This window comes from Cajanus cajan, chromosome 4 (assembly GCF_000230855.2).
Source record: "Cajanus cajan strain Asha chromosome 4, NIPB_CcT2T_4, whole genome shotgun sequence".
Taxonomy (NCBI): Eukaryota; Viridiplantae; Streptophyta; class Magnoliopsida; order Fabales; family Fabaceae; genus Cajanus; species Cajanus cajan.
The window spans coordinates 72,286,774-72,310,868 of record NC_138520.1 but is presented as its reverse complement, the minus strand read 5'-3'; the positions used below and the strand labels follow the sequence as shown (position 1 = coordinate 72,310,868).

Genomic DNA, 24,095 nt, shown 5'->3' with positions numbered 1-24,095 from the left:
AATCAATTTATAATTTAAATAAAATAAATTCTGAAATAAATTTAAATTACGCAGAAATAAATTAAATCAAGATAAAATTTAAATTTAATTATTTTCTAAATAAATATAAATTAAAAAGAATTAAAATAAATCATTTTAAAATTTAAATATCATTATTTTTAAAAAAATATAAATTACACAGAAATATAACTAAATAAATTACACAGAATTAAATTTAAAAAATTTAAAATTTAAAAATAATTTTTTGAATTTTTTATTATTTAAAATGATATAGGCTATAGCGACTTCACAAACAGAAACAAATATACTCATAATTTAATAATTACACAAAATTAAATTATAAAATATCAAATTTAATTAAAGTCAGTTTTTATATAATTTATTTAAAATGATATAGTCCTTAGCGACTTTCTAATAATTACAGAAAAAAATATATAAATATAACTAATTAAATTACACTAACTATAAAAATGAATATAATTAATTAAATTACAGAAACTAATAAAACAGAAAATACCTCAAAGACTAAATACTTATGGGGCTCTGCATAAATCCAAATAAAAATTAACCTGAAATAATAATTAAAATATATATAAGTTACACAAAATTTAAAAATAACTAAATAATTTATAACTAAATTCAACACAGAAAAAAAAAAAAAACTTACATTCTATAGGAGGATTCTCGGAGGCAAGGGTGAGTGGGGGGGACCATCTGAAGGTAAAAACCCATATATAGGAGAATTTTTTTTTACTGTTCGAAGGCACGTGTCAAATTACTATTCGTTGAATCCGCGGTAATTTGACACGCGGCTACAGTCATTAATTTCTCAACCACCACCCGTGTCACTATGGCTTATAGCGACAGAGTGCCGTTATAAGCCATAGCGCCACTATGTTTGTAGTTTTTTTTATTTATTATTTTTTAAATTATTAAATAATTTTTTTTTCACATTTTAATTTATTTATGAATATCATAAAAATATATATTTATATAATTATCTTTTCTGTTTTTCTTTATTTTATATATTTTTATTTTTCTATTTATGTTTTTTAATTTTTAAATGGGGCGCTATGGCTTATAGCTATAGGCCATAGCGCCACTATTTTTCACGTTTTATTTTTTTTAAATTATTAACTAAATTAATTTTACCCACATTTTAATTTATTTTATGAATATCATAAATATCATTCATCTTTTCTGATTTTTCTTTATTTTATATATATTTATTTTTCTATTTATTTTTTTATAATTTTTAAATGAGTGGCGCTATGACCTAGAGCGACATTGTGTCGCTATAGGCCATAGCGCCACTATTTTTCACGTTTTATTTATTTTTTTAATTATTAACTAAATTAATTTTACCCACTTTTTAATTTATTTTATGAATATCATAAATATCATTCATCTTTTCTGAATTTTCTTTATTTTATATATATTTATTTTTCTATTTATTTTTTTTTATAATTTTTAAATGGGTGGCGCTATGGCCTATAGCGACGCTATAGGCCATAGCGCCACTTTCACAGATTCATTTTTTAATTATTTACTTATATTTTTTTTTAAACAGTTTTTTTATATTAAATATGTGGCACTATAGACTATAACGAGTTTAGTGAAGTTGTTTTGTGTCGCTATAGACTGTAGCGACACTGTGAATATGGCTTTCATGGCTTCGCTGGAGTTACAAAAATAACACGTGTCACGGGTGTTGCTATGGTCCATAACGACACCGTTATAAACAGTCCCAAAGGCGTAAATACTTACAAAACAACCCTATTTGCATAATAAAGTTTTAAAAGGACCCTACTTTAGTCAAAAAAAATCATATCATATTTAATAAATCGAAGGGTTAAATAGTTGAACCTTTCATATGTATTTTTTTAATCTAAGTATTCTTCGTTTAAAGATCAGATACTAATAGTAATATCTCGTACAACTAATATCTATTTAAGATATTGACATTTTTCAGTAGATATTTTTCTTTCTTATATACGGAATCTAACATAAATTTGTCTGGGATAGTAAATATAAATTTCTCATATGTATTCTTAAATTTTGGATGCTTTCCTACTTTAAATTTAACACATTTCATTCAACATTAAACACTTTAAATTTAATTTCTAGATATACATACATCTCTCTGTATGTATGTGTATAATTGTTTTAATTTTATCATATATTAATACATGTTATAAATGTTCTATTAATATATGTTTAGTGATTTGCAAATTTTGTACTTCCAAACTAAATTAAAAGAAGAAAAAACACTGATTGACACTAAATAAAAAAATTACTTGACATCATTTAATTTTACTAATATTACTACGAATAATCGTCAAGACAAAATTTCATCACAAAATCGTTACCTTGTTCCCTAGCCAAAGCAATTTATTTATTTGATTGTTCTACTAAAGAAGTATTTACAAATCAGTACTAATTCAAATTAAAAGACTAAACAAAAGGAGATTAGGTCGACATCGTATAGTGGCCAAAGAAAACCTTTATCTATATGGTTGGTGATCTGATTGAATGAGTGATCAAGAGACTGACGGATCTACTTGTAATATAGTGGGGGCACTTGCCCCCACCACCATTTGATAGATACATATATTTTTTTATCAAAAAATAATATATTTTAAAAAATAAAAGTTATATTATAATAAGATAGATATATAATTATATTATTGTATTTATAAAATATAAATTTAGTAAAAATACTCATCTATTTGATATCCATTTGATATCCGTAAAACTTTTGAAAGAAAATAATCTTTTTATATATGATAAAGAATATTTCTTAATAATGAATCAATTTTTTTAAAAAAGTTTAATTATAATATATATATATATATATATATATATATATATATATATATTAATGTTAACATATATAACGTAATTATTAAAGAATCAATTTTTGATAAAATAAAATTTGCAGGATACATGTTTACTTTTGTAATTTTTATTTATTGTATATGTTGATTAAAAAGATCAAAATAATAAGATTGTATATGTTGATTAAAAAAAATCAAAATAGGAAGTATTAGAAGATTTATGTTTTATTTATAATTTTTATTACAAAATATATTTTAAAATAAATTATCATCTAAAAATTTATATTAGATATTCAAAACATGTTTATATCACAAATAATTAAACTTGATTTTTATAAAATTTAACATATTTATTTTTATATTTTTATTAGTATTAAATTATTATAAAATAGATTTTTAGGATTGTCGTTCTAATAAAATATTTTAAAAATGTTTATGACAGATAAGTAAGTCATACTTAGGATAGGTATTTTTAAAGAAAGTTAGAATTAAACTTACTAAATTATAATATAATCTAGTTTGACCTAGTTTATTCGTAATCGTAGATATAAAAGTTTGTAAAAAATAATTATGATATATATTTATATTTTTAAAAGTTATATGTAAAATTTTTAATACTACAAATATATAAATAAATATTGCCCCCACCCCCTACTATCTAAAATTTCTGGATCCGTCACAACCCATGTTTGGTAACTAATTATTTCTCATAATTTTTTTAAAATTTTCTAAGAAAGCTGATAAAAATACAGCAACTGTTTCTCTAGAAAAAGTTACACTAAACAAGCAATTGAGTGTAAAAAAGGTGGAACCTAGAGGCTAGTACCCCTTTGCTCTTCTTCTGAGCTCATTAAGCTCCTTCTCAAGCTCCAAGTCAAGGAAGGGAGGGAGTTCTTTGTTGGTGGAAACAGTTCTTCCTGGTGGAAGTTCTCCCTTCTGCCAATACAAAAATAAGATCACAATATTGAGGGTCTGATTGATTTTCTTCCATCCCATGAAGCAATAAACAATAGAGCGGATGAATGACACCACATCAGTTCAAATTAAATTCATAGTTAAGCCGTTGAATAATTTTTTTAGGGTTTAAAGGTGATGTACCCACAGTGTAAAGCAATTTTTTTATTACTGTTTTTCTCACAAAATTCAGCATTGGATTAAAAGTTCTAATGATATATAAATCATGTTAAAGAAATTTCACATCAATCCAAAATTGTTATATATAAGAACCCGTGATAAAAGAGTTTGTGTTGATGACTAATGTATAGAGAGCGAGTGAACAGTCATAAATAGAGGAATACCTTGGAGCTTCCAGATAATTCTTTCTTTAACTCTGCAAGATCATCATCGACAGAAGAGTTCTCCAGCAGTGCAAACTGTAAATGACACAGGGTAAGAAATGGCTTCTGTTTTTTTTGTGTGAAGGAGGAAAGAATTCAACCACAGATATTTTTCCTTAGAAGATGTAGCACAAAACAGTGAACTGCTGTAGCAAAATGCAACTTAGTACCATTATTATGTCAATGAATATCTAATTCATGCATATGTTTTCCAGTAACAACCACAACCACAAATTATAGTGCACACAATCAATAGGAATAGTTCGATGGATTTCAGATCCGCTTTAGCACACACAAAGATACAAATGCAGCATTACTAATAAAGAAACGTTCTGATTAGGGAAATAATTGCACCAGCGAACTTTTAGAAGCTTGTGATTTCTTCTTGTCATTTTCCTTATCAATAAAATAGCTTTTCTATTTGGTATGCCTCATATATATATATATATATATATATATATATATACAAACAAAAACTTGAAACTAAAACAATCCCTTCATTTTGTTTCAAGAAGAAAAAGATCTTAAAAGAGATATACAGCTTGGTCATATACGAGAAGCTATACTACCTTTCCCTCAAGATTGTCAGTAGTCAACTGGTTCAATGCATCTGCCTGAGCCTCCATGGTTAATACTGAAAAATGAAGTTAAATATATTTCTAAGGCTTGCTTAAAATAAATTGTATAATAACTGTATATGCATTGACAATGATTGATACAGGAATGGAAGTTGTTTACTCAATATTGAGCATTCAAAAGGGTGTATATATAGTGTTAAAAAAAACTAACCCTTTTCCTCCATCTTATCAAAAGCTGCAAGGGCACTGCTTGTGTTGATATTGGTGACCATCTCACTAACTATGGTAGAAGTCCTAAAGAGAAGAAAAAGAATTGGCTATTTAGAATAACAAAGGGGAGAGACAAACCCATGACCTTCAAAAAAAGAAAGAAGAGCTAATGACAAACTTTGCAGACTGAGCTCTTGCTTTGAGGGTATCTTTCTTTGACTTTGCCTCTTGTATCTTGCTCTCCAAAAGCTGTTGAAGAAAAATAAATAATACAAAATAGTTACATGCATTTCTCCAACATGATTGCCATGTAGTGCTAATAACTGATTGTAAAGGAATTCAACATTAGCAAAAGTGTGCAATGATAGCCTGACAAACATCTGCTTATTTTCTTTGTTCAATTCCCTACAGGTTTAGGACGTAGAGGAGGGATTTTAACCAGGAAGACTTGTACAATACTCAAAAACTTCTGCTACACTTTCACTCCATCCAAAAGAAAAGGCTGAGAAAAGTTATTCCGCAGATACAAATCAAAGTTAAAAGTTGTTGCTTAACAATATCATAGCACTTTGAAGAATATATAGGTTTGTTTTCCCCCAATATAAGACATTTGTTTGCTGTTGATATTTCTACGAATTTTCACCGCAGCTTGTATAAAATATTAAAGGTCCCTTCAAAATACACACACACACACGAGTCAAGATCCGTTGATACCAGGTATAGGTCTAAAAATTTACACCAAACTTACACATTCAATAACTTTTTTGTATAATACAAATTTAACCAATCCAATCGTTGAATTATGTGATATTATACTTAAGATCGTGTATATCAAATTTCACATGATTATAGAATTATTTAGTAGTTTATTACATTGCTTTATTTTAACATATAATTTAAAATGTGAATATTCATTTTCGAATAACATCTAAAAAAGTTCAAATCATGTGAAATTTGATATACGTGATCTCGAGTATAATATCACATAATTCACGGTTAAATCAGTTAAATTTACAATATACAAAAGTCAAAAAGTTTAAAGTATAAGCTATTGCATAAGTTTTTAGACTAACATCTGGTGTCAATGAATCCTGACTATATACATACATATATATATATATATATATATACACACATACATATATTGGTAAAGAAAGAACATATATACTTATATCATAGTAGTTAATTTTTTTCTGGTAAGGGTATTCATATAATTATTTGACATTATGTACATTCACCTTATTAATTTAATTTTCAGTAGCTAACATCAGCACATTTCTATCATATACTTATTGTACAAGTACTCATTCTATGATCCTTGACTTTGTTCTTCCTATCTTCCAAAATGTTTCGCATGGAAATGAAGTGAAGCGTCATGCAAGAACTTGTATAATATCAGAAGGATAGGACAAAAAAGTTGGCTCTGATAAGTCCATGAATGCAAAAAGTGATGGAAAGTAAAGGACTAAGGAAAGTACACCCCTTTTCTCTTGAAAGCAAAGCTAATGGAACTAAATGGATTGGAAACAGATATATACTGGAAAAAGGTCGTACGACCATTGCATGATGTACTGTTGAACAATGATGCAACAATAATAGTCAGGATAACTCAGCATGAATCATTTAGTTATAAAACATGCAAAAGAGAATTGAAGCTCACATTTTAAGAGAGACAAGCATCTTTAAATATAAGCAAATGGAGTATAGTTATAAACAACTTTTTCATACAAAAAATGAAATGATTATCTCTTCTTCTCAAGGTCAATCACACTATTTCCTGTACAGCTAGATCCAGCACATTGCTCAATTCACACAAAACAGCAGTAGCTTAAGCTGCCAGCAAGAAAATTTCATGAACCATGATAAAAATACACATATGTCTATACTAAAATATAGAGCTGCATCATTAAAAAATGGTCTATTACTCTATGAACCACATATCTTTCACTGTACAAAAATTAAAAATTTAATTTTCATGTAAACAATATAATTATAAATTGATTGAAGTTCCTCAAATGACAACTCTTACTACGTCACATCTCTACATTTTCCTCCTTTTAATTCAATTTGTAAATAAATTAAACTAATAAAAGATATAAAATGGATTAATAATCAAGTTCTGGTATAGTATGTTATGTCCACATAAAGTTACGGAATAGCTACCAGTGGAAAACTTATTATAAAAAATGGCAACTAACCCGTGTTTTGGACACAAGATCATCAGCAACATTCTTTTGCTGTTCAAGCTGTACCTTCAAAGCAGTTGCATTTTCCTGTACACATCACATACAATGTAGACAGCAGAAGTCAACTTCAATATACCTAAAGTGTTTTCAATTCATAATGACTTACAAAAACTAAACAACACAGACAAAATAAATGAGTCTACACATGCACCTGCACACAACACAACGCAAAGGCCAGAAATCAAACTTCAGTTTACCCAAACAAGTCGTTTTCAATTCATTATGACTAGCAAAACAAAACAACACAGACACAAAATAAAAGAGTCTGCACACACGCTGACATACACTCAGACAAAAGAACACACATGATGAAAAAGGAAGAAATCAAAGTTCTCTCTAGCTAAACATCTTGTTTTCAATTCATAAAAATTAAAAAGAACTAAACAACACACAAAAACATGAGTCTGCATATCTGCAGTTGTAATTAGGGATTATCCAACTATTGATTTGCTACCAATTTCTGTGTCTATGTATGACAATGCGGGGATGTTTGCATTAGATTAGAGCTGTTTTAAAAGAGTAAAACTCTAAAACCAAGAAAAAAGCTGATTATGAGAAATAACACTATTAGCTATTTCAGGCTTTTCAGTATAAATGTAGGGAGGTATTTTAGAAATAGTGACAGACATCTAGAATTTGTATCAACAACCACAGCCAATCCTCACTTATTCCAAGCCATCTTTGTAAACTAACAGCCATCATACTAAATACAAGAATCTTGAATTCACAAAAAAATTATACCCAATCAGTGTAGTGTGTTACATGAACTAGTGCAAATCCAATAAGATCTTTGGCAATTGAATAACATTAACAACTATCGGTTTAGAGATTCCTTTTTTAAAAACAAGACATTATAGTGCCTCTGACTCTGTATGCATTTCCCTACTGCTATATTAAATTTCAAAACCATAAAGTAACAGTTGGAGCTGCTATAGTGGGTTGGTGCAATGGCTAATAAAAAAAAATTGAGGAAGAAAGCTAATATTGGAAACAATGGGGAAAGAAAGAAAAAGAAAAGTCGGAGGAACCAACAGTAACCATGTTTAAATGGGAATGAAACCGATTACAACCAACTCAAATGTGAAATATTTAACACAAATGCACTTTCCTTTTCATCTATTGATGATAAAGAATGTGTGTACTGATAAAGTGTTATCTAATGTCAAGAACTTTATGTAATACATTTAATTCACATAATCACATTTATGATGCATAAAACTCAGTCTCCTACAAGTACAACAATGCTTTTAGATAGGTAAGTGGCGTACAGCATAAGACTTTCTTCTCTTAAGTGCCTCACGGGCAAGTTCCTCATCTTCCTTCTGAAGAGCAAGCTGTGCCCTTCGATACCTATTATCAAAGTAAGGAAAGGGGAATAAGTAAGAAACAATGAATGGCTGAGTGTAGATAAAATAGAAGTTTTCAAAACCAAAAACTGTAATGGAAAAAGTATACCAATCATCAGAAGCTTTTTGTACAAATTTGTACTTTCCTTCTAACTGCTTTTGAGATGCTAGAACCTGGAGAAAATGAAAATTCACAAGTTTATTGAAAAATGAAAACATCATTCAGCTCAATGTCTGCCATATTCTTATGCATTAGCAATCCCCTTCTTTTACAGATTAAATAAAAGTAAAACTCAGGCTGGAATATAAGCATTGACCACTCAGGATAGGGGGAATACAAAAATACAAATGCTTAACAAAAAAAGGGTGACACACTCATTACATACCTGTGCTGTAGCTTGACGAACCTTTATCAAATCATTGTTCATATCCAGCACAGCCTGTTCTAATATCTTCTCAGGGTCTTCAAAGGAGCTTATAATGGCATTGGCATATGACTGCATTAATTCAAAGCCATCAGCATAAAATAAAAATTGTAGTGAAAGTGGGGGATGGAAAAATTCAACTCCATATGTTAACTAAGGCTCCGTTTGGAAAAAATTCTTCATAAATACTGACGTTACCTTGATAACTCTAGCAAATCTGCTAAATAGATTCATCTGAGACCCAAGGGCACCACCACCATGACAATTACATTTCAGTCTATCCGAGTAGCATACCCGTATACCAGGAACTTCCAATGCTCCTGCTGCAATAGAACCCCACATGATCAATCTTCATATTCCTTCAACTTTTTCATTGGAAGAAGCATTTCTTTCATGCTAAAACGACCATAAAAACTTTTTATTTTTATTTTTATTTTTTTTTACAACTATGAGGTATAACTTTCTCCTATCATATTATAATGGGGTTAATCCATTAAAAGGGTAACTAGTCCGGTTGCAACACTATGCCCAAGCAAGACATGGACTTCGATGCCGGTTGCGATTCTATGCACAAGTCAGATATGGGCTTCGACGCTTGATTAAAGAATACAAGTGTTGACTCGCTTGTACTATAAACATTTGGTAAAAGATATATTTTTATAGACACAGAGCACCCTTTCATGGTTTTGGAGAAATGAAAATTCTGCCATCAAAGTGATCTAAAACGTGGCAACCTATTTGTTTTGCTAGTTTAACAACCGTGACCATATTTTGGTTTGGGGGGATCAAAGGATCATAAAAACGTGTCTTCCCATATGGTATATAAAAATATATGTAAGAAGAGAGGGAAAACAACAGCATGAAGATGTTATGATATATGGTTAGAAGAAAGGTAGGGACTTACAGCGGTAACTGAGAAATGATGATTTGAAGGGTGGAAGAGTGGAAGGTTTGATTGATACGAAGGCGGAAGGCGTGGCCTTGATAGCCATTTTAACTTTTCTGGCGACTCAACTCAATCGTGTGTTCTGTTGTGCACCCACCGCAATCTGGCGACTCAACTATGATGCCACATTAAAACAACCCCCACGTGTAGCCTCTTTCACGCCAACAAACATCACCCAGATAATTTATCTTAAGGATTCAAAATAGGTATTACTCAAATTATTTAGTTTTGAGTTTAACATCACTTTTGTTTAACTTTTTTTTGTTATAACTAAATATATAAATAAATATTATATATTTTTATATAATGTATAAGTTTAAGACATGACACAACTTCATAGAAAGTTATAGTTAGTCTGTCACCAATTCGTCTATTTCATCTTAATACAAGTGTGGATAAAATCTCATTTTAATATAAGTTTGTATGAAATGATATAAAATATAAGGAAAATTTGATTGGATATTAGGTATTAGTTAGTAGAAACATGTGATCATTATAGGATAAATAAATATTATATTTGAATATATAAATTATATTTAAAATTTATGTGAATAAATATTTTAAATATATAATTTATATTTTATACCTATAATAAATAATTTTAATTGTGAAGTATGATTTTTTTTTAATTGCTGATAACTTATTTAAACTAGTAGGATCGTTTGAGTCAAAATTAGGGATGGTAACGGGGCAGGGCAGGTATGGGTTTCATGATACCCGTCCCCGTCCCCGCGAGTCAAACCCATCCCTGTTTCCATACTCGTACCTGTCGAGTATGTGATTTTTATTCCCATCTCCGTCTCCGTCGGGTATCGGGTATACTCGTATCCGTACTCGTACTCGTCAATTTTTTTATATTTTTTATAAGAAAATATGATATTTTAAAATTATATTTTTTATTATATTATAATTGGGGACAGATACGAGTACGAGTACGGGGCGAGTAAGTAAATACTCGTACCCGTACCCGATTTAAAATATCGGGTTTTACCCGTACCCGTACCCGTACCTGGTCAAACTGGGTATTTCCCGTCAAAGTCGGGACGAGTTTGGATATTACCCGCGGGTACGTGTATATTTGTCATCCCTAGTTACTATATATCTAATTTAAATAAAAGTAAAATGTAAAAAAAAAAGTATGTTTTATACTAATTTCATTTTAAGGAGAGTTGTGGTTATTAAAATAAAGAATGTAAAAGTGATAAATAAAAATATTGACAAATAAATGAGAATTGTCACTTTAAAAGATAAACATGTCATAAGAAAAGTGAATCAAAATTTGAGATTTTCTTTATCTATTGTTATATATATAGATAGATAGATAGATATAGATGATATATATAATAGATAGAGATAAAAATAAAACAATAAATAGAAATCTAAAAAACAGAAAAAAAAAATATAAATGTTACATAGGAAGTTAAATAGTTGTAAGAAATATAATAGTATAAAAAAAATAGAGATCAAAATGAGTTTATAAAATCAGTATCAAAATATAGATACTTTGTATGCATCTACATATTTATTTAACAAAATAAAAATAACAACAGTTACTAAAAAAGAAACATAATGATATTAGTTTTATTTAAGTCATCTCCATTAAGAGATTCTTAAATATAAGAATTGGCCCTACAAATTTTACTAGTAAAGTAAAATAATGTAGATGTCACGTGCAATAATTATTTCTATATAGAAACATCTTCAATAATAAAACTCGTACTGAGTTCTTAATATATTTTATGTGGATCCTTAAATGTCACTGAAAAATTTATAATTATTTTTCTATTTTTACTCTAACAAAATTCACTTTCTAGGCCCCATTTTTTTAATTTAAGTAAAATAATAATAATAATAGTAAATATATTTTTATTGATACAAAATATTTTTTGAGTGTTCTTATATAAGAACCATTTTTACAATGTGACATTTACATCACACTATTCTAATAGTAAAACTTGCAAGAACTCATTCTTATATTTAAAAATTCTATTAAAAACTTTATTGGAGGTGACTTCAAAACTTTCAATAATTAATTCTTAAATAATTAAAATATATATATTTTTTATTATTTTCATTTGACAAAATATTTTTAAATATAAAAGGTGAGGTCAATTATTGAATAACATTGAGTGAATTGAGAATTCAAGTTAGGTTATTTTATTGGAGAAAAATAAAGAAAGTTTTAAATCATATGTGGCATTCATAAACCCACATAAAATGGATTAAGAATTCAAAATAAGTTATATCATTTAATAATTATTATTTTAAAAAATATAATGCGAAGTTACTAAAAGAGAGTATTGGTTAGAATGTCAAATAGTAGTAAAATTAAAGTACTTTAAATTGACTTAGATAAATAAGTTAAATGATAGATGAATCTCAAGAAAATTGAAAATTTTCACCAATAAAATTATGAGTTGAGCATCTCACCAACAAAAAAAAAATCACACACAATACGTGTAAAGTCTACTTAGATACAAACTAGAAGCATTATTGAGGATTTTTCTACTAAAAATAATAAATATTTTTTCATAAATAAATTCTTAAAAATATTTATAAACTTATATTCAAATATATTCTTAAATTAATACTTTGAAATTTTCGCTCATTAGAAATTAATCAAATTACACATGACTTAAAATCTGGCAAGTGCTCATTGCTAACATTAAAAACAAACTACACAGTTGAACATTACAAACAAAATACATACTTCAACATTATGAAATTAAGGTTACATTTGTCACTCCAAAAAATCCGTCAGGTATAATTGCCTCCTAGACATTCCAAATCTATCAAGTCAAACTCATAAATAATCTATAATGAGAAATTCTAAAGAAGTGAGTGTAGATTATGAAATGTGGATTGAGATATTATAATATTAAGAATAAACAAAATGTGGATTGAGATATATTATATAATAATAATAATAATAATAATAATAATAATAATTGATCGAGTGATAAAATTGGATTGAATTTTCAATCAAAATTTGTTATCTTAATTCAAATTTATTAAATTTTCATTTTTTCAATTAAATCAAACCAATGATCTGATCTAATCCAAATCTTTAAATTAGAATTAATTTGAATTCATTAAATTTTCAATTGATCTTTATGATCATCCTTAGTATTTTATTAGAAAGGAAAGAGACTAGAAAAATAAATAAAAATATTATTATCAATAAAATAAATAGACTAAATTATTATTTTGATCATGTATCTTATTTTTTAAGATCTATTTTTTTTATTTCTTTAAAATTTTATTTTAGTTTGTTATCTTATAATTTTGAATCAATTTAGTTTTTTTACATCATGATTGTTTTTAATTTTGTAACATAAGTTTTAATAATTTTTTTATTTAATACGTTATTCGATATATTTACTTACATTAAAATCATTGATCCTAATTGATTTCGAGTTTAATATTAATGTAAATGAATTAATGTGATAAGTTTTACTTATTGAATGAATAAAAAATATTTAAAATTATGCCACTAAATTGAAAATCATCACTTTTTTGGAAGAACTAAATTGATCCAAGATTAAAAAAATAAAAGACTAAAATAAATTTGTAAGAAATAAAATTAAAATAACCAAATAAATTGTAAAATTAATATAAAAGAATAAAAGTGTAGTTTAACTAAAAAAAATGAAAAATTATAACTATCATTTTTGGTCTCTACAAAATAAGTAAGTTTTAATTTTGGTCTATGTAATTTTTTTTTAGTTTTTTATCCTATAAAAATGGAACTACTAATTTTAATTTTAATTTTAATTTATTAAAAAATTAAGTGAACATCATAAGATTACTCACAATAATTATTGATGTAATATCAGTATTTAAGACCTCTAAATTTTTTTATAGATTCTTAAAATACATGTTATTATATAATTTAAAATAATTATTAAAGACTAAAAATATTGAGTTTAGAATTTAGAGAGTGAAAATCAAAGAAAAATATTTTATAATAATTAAATTCAAAATTTATTAATTTTAAAAAAATAAAATTAATATTTATAAATTTTAAAAGATGAAAAATAATTTTTTTTACAAAGATTAAAATAAAAAATAATTAATTTTACAGATATTAAAATTAAATTTTAAAGAATAAAAGAGTGAAATAATTTTTAAAAAATAAAATAAAAAAGAATAAAAGTATAATTAAACTTATAGAAAAATGTTAGCAGTAGTGGATATAGGTGACGTTGAGAGGTTAAAGAAGCGCCACTGGAATTGCGCCGTGTGTTACTGTTCCTTTTCTTTTCCTTTCTTCACTTTCTCATTCTCATCTCAACTCATTCCTCTGTTTCACTTTGAGACAACACAACACATGGCTTCCTCCTTCGCACCTGGTACCACCAAAGCCGCCACTAATCTCTGTCTCACACACTCTTCCCGTCTCTCTCCTAAACCCAACAACCTACGCTTTCACACCCCCAACAAGGTTACTGTTACTTTCCTTAACACTTGTTTTCTCTCACTTTCCAACTTACTTTGTGTCTTCCATGTTACAACACACCTCACATTGAATTTTCTTCATTAATCTCTCTCTATGTGTGCAGCCTGGTCATGTGCTGTTATGCCCAAGGGTTAAGGCCCAATTAAAAGAGGTGAGCACTCTTCCCTTCACTTCCACACTATATATCTATCTATGTTTCATCTCAAATATCAATTTGGTGAAGAGGGAAAATTGTGGATTTATAATCATTGATTGGAAAATTAATGGGCAATACCCTTGAGTCTGTCCAGATAAACTTCTCTATAAATCTTTAAGTATCATTAGATGAAGAAAAATAAGAAGTTAAAATGATTTTAGCTTCACCCATAAGCTAAAATTTTATATACTTGTGTATGATTTGATTTTAGTTTTGAAGAGAAGCATAATTCATTTTATTTTGTTGGGGATTCTACATCAGCTAGTGAGATGGTCATCATAGTGTATTAAAGATACTATCAGCCATCTGTAATTGTACTACTATCATCCATATGTAATCGTACTACTATCAGATCACCATAAATGTCCGGTCCTATAAATTTTACTCACGATATATCAAATTTTCGGTGTGAGGGGTGTGTTTTATATCTCACAAGTCACATGGAGATGATTATAATAGTATATATAAGTATGGAATAATTCTCACCTTACAAACCAATTTGGTAAGGTTGAGTTAAGTCCAATTCAACTTTCTTAAGAACCTTCTTATTTTCTTCTCCTGTAGCTGATCATAGAAAAGTTCATCCAAACATGATCTAACTGTATTATGTACCAAAATGTGTAAACTTGTTAAAATCTACTTCTGGGACACACACTCGTTGGTCTCATCTTTTTGGCTTCAACAAGGTTTCCCTTGATGGTTCCTCCAATGCGCCTCCTCCTAACAAAGAAAAATCAGACAAGGAACCACCCATGAAACCTTCAGCTGAATCATCTTCTTCGGTCCTGGCAACACAAGAGTCTGTCTCTCAGTTTATTAATCAAGTTGCAAGTCTTGTCAAGTAAGCAAATGCTTCAGTCTTGCTTCCTTCTATTAGTAATAGCCAACATATGTGCTTTTCACTGCATGATTGGAGTAGAGCAATCAGCAATGGAAACCTTCCTGTCCAATTTTCTTCTGCAGGCTTGTTGATTCAAGAGACATTATGGAGTTGAAGATGCAGCAGCATGATGTAGAAATAACAATCAGGAAAAAGGAGGCTATGCCTCAACTGCAACCTGCAGTGGTGTATTCAACCCCTCCACCAGCGATGCCCCTTCCACCTGTTGAATCGGCTTCTCCTCCAACATCTGCTCTAGCTCGCCCTTCCCCTACACCAGCTTCTCCCCCTGCTGTCAAGTCAACTAAGTCATCACATCCGCCTCTTAAAAGCCCCATGGCAGGGACATTCTACCGAAGTCCTGCACCTGGTGAACCTCCATTTGTGAAGGTAGATTCAATGTATTTTATAATTTTATGTATTTGTATCCTGTCTTTTTGCAACCTTGTCTGAAAGTACTCTTTCTTTAGGTTGGAGACAAAGTAAAGAAAGGGCAAGTGGTATGCATCATTGAGGCAATGAAATTGATGAATGAAATAGAAGTAAGTTCAAAGGTTTTATATTCATTTTATTAGGTAACTGTTGATTAAAATAGTGGTTTCTACACAATATGCCTTTATAAGGTGCACTTATTTGCTGTGCATTTATTGCCTCTTATAATTTCTGTTTGTATTATCTAAATGTTGAATTTTGTGCTCTAGAGTCTAGAATATGTACCACAGAATGCATTTAGTTTTATTTATTTGCATTTTTCTTTTTCCTATGCTCATATATTACTTAACATGAGTTTCTTTCTCTAAATAAATCTTCATTAAATTCTCAATTAATGACCAGCAATAATAGATATTATTAGCACATATGCAATGCATTTTGACCTCCTTATTTAGTAAATTGAGCCAATGGAAATGAAAAATTAAAGATGTTCAAATGTGGAGCATTCTGGTGATTTGGTCTTGATTGTGGATTTTCCTCTCCTATATCCCTCTTCAAGTCTGTCAGAGAATAAAAAGTTTCAAATCGTTTTGTTAGTTTACTGGGTAAGTCATGTGGCAAGAACTGTATAATGACTACTAGTAACATGTATGGGTGGGCAATAGAGATAGTCAACTCGGTGGGAGATGTTTGGTTAGAAGAATATCGTTGAAAGGAAATAGAGGCACAAAGAAGGGTGATAAGGTGTCCTCCTTGGATTGAACAACAACAGAAACTAAAGCAAGGCAGAGAAAGCATTAATACAAGCAAAAATTCTGCAACACACTCTTCGACACTCTTTTTAACACTATTACTAGGTGAAATCCCATGCAATGCAAGCCCTATGAATAGAAAATGGGCTTAGGTTACTTAATGGTTCTCACATGGGATTTCACTGGATGATAAAACAATTTTTAAATCAGTATCAAAGTCTATGTTATTAGCATTTTTCATAATACAAAGGTGCTTTTCAATTCCTGTATTCCTCTAACAAGGAAAAAACTGAAAGAAACCATTTGAAGAGCACTAGGATGAAATCTTGAAAACCCTCGAGAGTTCTTCTTATACATATAGTTGAAAACAAAGTGGCTTTTTTTTTGGTAATTATTTGTATTAGGAAAAACCCAGGTTCCACATTGACTAGAGATTAGGCAATTAAATAGTATATAAGTGGAAAACAACCCTCACCTTTTAAGCCTAACTCAACCCTACAAAACTGGCTTATAAAGTGAGGGTTGTTTTCCACTTATATACTATTCAATTGTCTAATCTCTAGTCGATCTGAGACTTGGATTTTTCCCAATACACCCCCTCGCGTCCAGTACCCCCTCTCAGCATTTGTGGCCCCTCCGACAATGGAATTTCTGTTGCTTTTACTTTAGTGGCCTCTGATCTGTTCTTACTGACTTGGGTAATCAGTTTTGGCCACAATTCATTCTTCTCCACATTCAATTGGTTACCATTTCTTCAATTTGATAAAACTCTTTCCGCAAAATCACTTCCCACATTTATGATCTCTTCCTCACTGTTGACCTCAGTGGTTGTGTCTTCCCCTTCAATCTCTACAACGACTTTAGATTATTCTCCATTTTGCGGCTTATTTGGCCCAATCCCAATCCTTGTCTTTGATTGCTAATCTCATTGTAAAATATTGGTGTCTCTCCCAGATAGCATCCCTGTGATCAAATGCTGCAGTTATCAAATCCTCTTATAGATACCCATTAATAATTGGTTAGGTTTCTGTTAGTGAGAGAGTTAGTTAGTTAGGTTAGTTGGACAGGCTGAGATAGTAGAATAAATAAGGCATATTGCCTATAAATAAAGAGGGGATGTTGAGAGACAAGGAATATTATCATTTTAGAAAGGATTAGACTCTTTAGAGAGTGGGGAGAGTCCTGGTCTCTCAAATATCTAGGAAAATCATTCATTTTGTATCTTCTAACCCTAGCGTAAGTTTACTACACATTGGCACAACAAACGGGATTTTGGGTTATCAGTAAAAATTCTTTCTTTTTTTTAGATTCTGGTCCAGTTACATAAATTGGTATCAAAGCTTGGATTGCTTCAAGTTCAAACCACTAGAACAAAGAAGGGGCTTTATTTCAGCAGTCACAAGCCGAACAACCTTGAGGATAAGGTGAATGTTTTGGGGGGTGAGTATTGATAGGTCTGTGTGTTACTCGAGGACCTTCTTAGTTCATCCTTTAAGGTAAGATAGTTTGAAGAAATAAACAAGGCATGTTGCTTATAAATAGGAAGAGGGGTTGGGAGGAGTTTGTCAGTTGGTGAGTTAGTATTGTGGTTAGGGAGAGTTGTGGATCTCTTGAATATTATAGGAATTCGTGCATTCTTTCTGTTTATCAATTAAAGTGCATTCTTTTGCAGTGTGTTTGGGTATGCGTTTTTGTAAACGTAACCATAGTTTTTCACTTTCCAATGCAAGAATTGAGAAGCAACAAAGTTGTTGCTTTGAGTTGAACGGACGTTTACATGATTTAAACGCCAAATCAAACACACCTTTAGTGTTTGTTTTAAGCAAATCCCGAATTCCAATGTTTCGGTCAACATAACTCAATGACAAAACAAACAGGCTCTTTGTGTGCTTAATCTGAACCAGTTTTTTGATCCTCCATAGTTATCATTATTTCATTACCACTAGAGTGTACATATTCATCCTCCACTTTATCACACTAACCCCTATATATACATGCTACCAACCTACAACTTAACCCATTATCTAAACAAGCTCTGTTACGGTATCATTAGGACCAATGGTCGTATCATTGTTGATATAATAATGATATCTCATTTGCAAACAAGTTTGTCAACCTTTAATTAGCCGTGTATGATTCTGACTTGTATCATTGTTGATATAATGATATCTCATTTGCAAATAAGTTTGTCAATCTTTAATTAGCCATGTAGGATTCTGACTATTTTTAAAGTTTCCTGCAATTCCACATGTTTGTCAACACAGGTATAGTTTTCGTTAAGATAGTGGTTCTTCATGCATGTATATACAGTTTGTAATAATGAAGTTTACCCAAGCAGATAATCCTGCTAGTACTTTATTTATTCTTGATTAATACTTAAGGAGAAAATAGCTAATGAAATCAATTGAACATGTAACATTATTTTAATTCAAAATACCTACTCTTTACTGTTTTTCGTGGAGACACAACAGTGAAGTGCGAAAACTTATTGAATTATTTTAGGGATGCATTGTGTTTGACATTTTCATACAACAAACTTTTCATTATTTGCAGAATTGTATAAAATATATATAATAAGCTTAAATTTGATTTGTATCTTGGTTTGTAACTACGAATACAAATAAAACAATGAGAAATGCATGGTTTGTAACATTTTTTAAAATTGTCTTCATGATCCTGTGGATTTTCTCTTCTATCTCAAACTATAAATTTGTGTACTGTACAGGCTGATCTGTCAGGAACTATAGTTGAAGTCATTGCGGAAGATGGCAAGTCTGTTAGCGTTGACGCTGTGAGTATATTCTAGGCCCTCCAGACTAACAACTCAATAAAATTAACTTGCTCAGCATTATAGGTTTGATTACTTTTGTTTCCTTGCAGCCCCTATTTGTGATTGAACCATAGAGCTCAGAGTATTGAAGTAAAATATGCAGTTTGGTAGTTGAAGTGTGAGGCTCATCAACCCCCCTCCCCCCCCCCCCCCTCAAGTAGAGGAGGTCTAGGAAGATTTTGTTCTAAGTTGGGATGACACAGTTGAGAAAAATTCTTGTTTACAATGGTTGTATTCCTTATTTTTCGCTTCTACATGATTGCCCTATGTTCTAGTGAACTTTTTTTGTTCTCAACTTTCAAGCAAATTAGACTCTCTAGAAAAGTCATAAAAATTAGATTATTTTAATAATCGATTATTGTTATAATTTGAATCAAACTTTTTGATAATGTTGTTGAAAAACGATTTTGAAATATTTAATTATTTTTGGATATAACAAAAAACCAGTTTTTACTTCGTAAAAAAATCAACTTTAGGAGAAAAAAGACTTAATAAATAATTACAAGTTTCAAATTTTCAGATGTATGAAAACAACTTATTTTTGGAGAAAAAATATATTAGAAAGTTTCAGCTGTTATTCCAAATATATATAGTTTTTATTTTTTTATTTTTATAAACAACTGTTGTATCTAAAAAAATTGAAATGGTGGAAATTAATCCTTCCCAAACATGCTCTTAATGTGTATGATATTCATTCCAAGTCTTCTGTTTTTTTCTTCTTGGAACCATGGGGGAGCATTTGATCCAAATTATTTTCAGGAATTTCTCCCTTTTGTGGCTTCTTATTGTTTAGGGTTTTAGTTGGGGATATGATTTCTTTTAAGCTTTTATGCAGCTTATAAGGGTGGTAAAAAGATTCCTTATTCCCAATAAGCAAGAAATGGTCCGAACCAAGTGATATGTGAAATAGTACTACTAATGGTGAACCTAACCTTCATCTCAATTTTGGAATAATGCTATGGGAACATTAGCGTCAATCACGTACATGAGATGATAAACGTAAAGTGTGAATATAAAAAATGGGATGAGACTAAAATATATTAAATTCCAATGGAGTTTGGGAATCAATATTTAAGTGATGATGTTCCTGCTTTCATTCCCTTCACCTGACTTGTGTTTTTGTCTCGTTCTTTAGACCCTTTATTCCCTGTCCAGTTGCCAAAAATTAAAAAGGTGATAATAGTTATATAAATGCCAGTTAAATAAATAATGTGTGCGGAATCATTAACTAGTGTAACATAGAACTAATTAAGATTGTTGTCAATCTAATAATTTTCTTTCCAAAAATTGTTGCCACTGTTATAATTTTTAATGCAAAGATATGAGGCTCTTTATGAGAATGTGAAAAGGAGAAATTGGAGTGAGAATAGAACATAAAAAGAAAATATTTAATTTTTATAGGTTTTTTTTTTTTGTGAGCTAAAACTTCGCGAACAAATTAAGTTAAAAAAAACTCATTTAATTCTTGTATAAAGTTCAAAGCTTAAGATTTACATTTTATAATAAGTTCAAGCTGGTTGCAATCTCAATGAAATTAATCATTATTTTTTTTACAATAAATACTTTATATCAATGTCATAGTTATTAAAAAAATAATTATATACTCAAAACAAATTACAAACTAGTAGCTCAAAAAATTTATATTTAATTTAAAATTTTAAAATGAGGTTAGACTCATTGACATTTTAGTTTGTACAATTTTTTTTATGTGATAAATTCATATAAACTGATGAAATCAGATTAAAAGGACATTAGTATGATTAATGTTCAAAATTCAAAAGTCTAAATCTTACCTGTCATCAAACAGATTAAAGTTGAATACGTTGCCTCAATCCAACAAGACTAAACAACAAGTAAAAATAAAATAAAATAAAAACTATACAAGAAACATAAAAGGGTGGAAGAAAACATCAAATAAAAGCGAACAAACAAGTAATAAAAACTTACTAAAACTAAAAAACATTTTTTCTTATTTTAAAAAAAATCAAAACAATTCTAAAACTCATTTAAGAAACATATCACTCTTTCAATAAAACAAAATTCGTACCCAAGTTTCAATAAATAAATAAATAAATAAATAAATAACTGAAAACCTAACCTAAGTTATTCGAGTATTTTGATTTCAGTTTCCAACTCCCCTACTAAAAAGGACGCAAAACAAAAATCGAGAATTAAATTCATTCATTTATATTATTCATTAGGGAATCACAGAGAAAGGAAAAGAAAGAGAGTCAGAAGAAGAAAAAAGAAAAAAGAAATCCAAATCATCGATGGGTAAAGCATGCGTGGTTTGGATTTTGGCGTCGATCGCCGCGTCGTGTTTGTGGGCGGCGGCGATGGGGCAGAACACGACGACGATATACGAGGAGCTGCAGGCGCAGGGTCTTCCGGTGGGGCTTCTCCCGAAGGGCATCGTCAAGTACTCGTTGAACGCTTCCAGTGGCGAGTTCGAGGTTTGGATGAAGGAACCGTGCAACGCAAAGTTCGAGAACGAGGTTCACTACGATTCCAACATAAAGGGTATCCTCGGATACGGTCGGATCGGGGAATTATCCGGTGTGTCGGCGCAGGAGCTCTTCCTGTGGTTCCCTGTTAAGGGTATTCGTGTCGATGTTCCCACCTCTGGTCTCATTCATTTCGATGTTGGTGTTGCTGACAAGCAATTCTCTTTGTCGCTCTTTGAGGATCCTCCTGATTGCAGCCCCCAGGTTTGTTTAATTGTTTATCGTTCATTCAACTTTTTTTTTTCTTTTCTCTTTTGGGATCTGAAATTTATGGGGTTTTCTTGTGGGCAAGACTTAGATGCAGTTTTTAGGTGTTTTTGGTGGTATGCTATGATCAAAGTTTTGTATTGAAAAACAATGTAGGTTAGTTCAATTCTGATATGAGAAGAGCACTGAAAGGGCATAAGAAATTAGTGCACCTTAAGTTTTGTCTTTTTCTTATGTGGGCATGTGGAATTTGGGGCCTTTTCTTGGGGGGTGTCTTGCATTTATGAGTTGTCATTTGGGTATCTGAAATATGAGGTTTTCTTGTTGGATAAAACTTAGATGCAGTTTTTTTTAGGTGTTTTCGGTGCTCTGCTATGATCAGAGTTTTGTATTAGAAAACAATATAGATTAGTTCAATTCTGATAGGAGAAGAGCATCGAAAGGGCACAAGTAATTAGTACACCTAAAGTTTTGTCCTTTTCTTATTTGGGCATGTCGAATTTGTGGTCTTTTCTTGTAGGGTGTCTTGCATTTATGATTTTTGGTGCTATACTATGACCAAATTTTAGTATTAAAAACAATATAGATTATAGATTATTTAAGTAAAACTTCAATTCTGATAGAAGAACAACACTACAAGTGCTTAAAAAATTAGTACATTTTAAGTTGTCTTTTTCTTATTTGGGCATGTGGAATTTGTGGTCTTTTTTTGTGGGGTGCCTTGTATTTATGAATTTTGTTATCTGGGTACCTGAAATTTATGGTCTTTATTTTGTTGGGTATATGGAAATTACTTGTATGATTTTGTTATTTGGGTCTTGGAAATTTATGATTTTTTTTGTTGGGTTTGTGAAATATAAGATTTTTATGTGTTGGATATTTATGATTAACTTGGTGTTCAATTTATTTAGGTTAATGTTGGTGGTGGTAAAGGTGAGCTTTGGGCTGCTTGGTGATAGGAGGAGTGTTGCTGCATTTCAAATTACTATTATTATACAGCTGAATCGGCTCCTCTGTGTCTGTGGTTGGTCTTGTTTGATATATACACACATTCCTGCTGTACAGTACGGTCTGTCTCTTTTCTGCTTTGATTGAATCAATAGCTTGACTGAGGGACAAAGGATGACAATTTTGGTGGTCGGCAAGCCTATGGTTTTGGCAAAATCTGCGTCAGACAGGGATGTAGGGTGGTTAGGTTGGTTTTGCTAATGTACCAAGGTTTTATTATCTGTATTCTACTCTTTTTATTTGTGCATATAATTGTTTCAGCCTTGTCTTAGATTCAAGTATTTTAAAATAAAATAAAAAAACATAATATGTTAGGTTGTTCTTCTATTATATTAACTTTTTCCTACAATCATATTGCGAGAACTGTTGTTTCTGTAGCAATGTTTCGGGAATGTTGGTCCTTTTTGTGTGTATGCCTAGATTCAACTCATGCTTTGATTTGGTTTTGTCATTGCTTGTTTCACAAGGAAGTTGGATAAAATTGATTTTTAATCATTGAACAAGATTGAAATGTGTATCCAAATTACTAGTGATAGTAATCTTTAACCACAGATTTGAATTGGAATTTGTTTTTATTATAAAGTGCAAAAAATGATTTTCATCTGTGAAACAGACGGTATAAAATTCTAATTCCATCTCATTCATGTTTTGGCAAGGTTCTACACAGAATGAAAAAGATCAAAAGGATTTCATTTTGATACTTCTACTCTATCAATAAATGATAGTGTTGTAACTTTGAAATGTTGCTGAAGACATATTGCGAGTTAAATACATTTAGTTGATCTCTTGTCACCTTTCTTTAGTGTTTACTACGTTAGAAAAACCTGCTTCGTTTGATTACTCACTAGTGTGTAAAAAAACCTCAATCTCGTGTTGGTTTAAACATATCCAATGCGACGAGA

The 24,095-nt window shown here is 30.0% G+C and overlaps 3 protein-coding genes across 4 annotated transcripts; 2 read left to right on the top strand and 1 right to left on the bottom strand.

Moving 5' to 3' along the window:
* Positions 1–3,525: 3,525 nt before the first annotated feature.
* Positions 3,526–10,084, bottom strand: PTAC4 (plastid transcriptionally active 4). 2 transcript variants are annotated; one of them, XM_020363601.3, is made up of 11 exons: positions 9,884–10,084; positions 9,178–9,302; positions 8,941–9,051; positions 8,664–8,728; positions 8,477–8,558; positions 7,161–7,235; positions 5,141–5,211; positions 4,964–5,046; positions 4,744–4,808; positions 4,136–4,210; positions 3,526–3,770 (listed from the first exon to the last, which is right to left on the bottom strand). In XM_020363601.3, the coding sequence occupies exons 1-11, from the start codon at positions 9,969–9,971 to the stop codon at positions 3,657–3,659; spliced, it is 954 nt and encodes a 317-aa protein (XP_020219190.2). In that variant the 5' UTR covers positions 9,972–10,084; the 3' UTR covers positions 3,526–3,656. The 2 variants fall into 2 exon arrangements, with proteins under 2 accessions (XP_020219190.2, XP_020219189.2); XM_020363600.3 differs by having other exon boundaries at positions 3,526–3,773; positions 9,884–10,081.
* A 4,003-nt stretch (positions 10,085–14,087) lies between these two features.
* On the top strand, positions 14,088–19,753 carry LOC109801759 (biotin carboxyl carrier protein of acetyl-CoA carboxylase, chloroplastic). Its single transcript, XM_083073001.1, has 7 exons — positions 14,088–14,369; positions 14,488–14,535; positions 15,267–15,421; positions 15,544–15,850; positions 15,931–16,002; positions 19,370–19,435; positions 19,525–19,753. The coding sequence occupies exons 1-7, from the start codon at positions 14,103–14,105 to the stop codon at positions 19,546–19,548; spliced, it is 939 nt and encodes a 312-aa protein (XP_082929127.1). The 5' UTR covers positions 14,088–14,102; the 3' UTR covers positions 19,549–19,753.
* Positions 19,754–21,612: 1,859 nt separating this feature from the next.
* Positions 21,613–23,523, top strand: LOC109802350 (uncharacterized). The gene is made up of 2 exons (XM_020363686.3): positions 21,613–22,182; positions 23,097–23,523. The coding sequence occupies exons 1-2, from the start codon at positions 21,745–21,747 to the stop codon at positions 23,139–23,141; spliced, it is 483 nt and encodes a 160-aa protein (XP_020219275.1). The 5' UTR covers positions 21,613–21,744; the 3' UTR covers positions 23,142–23,523.
* Positions 23,524–24,095: the final 572 nt, after the last annotated feature.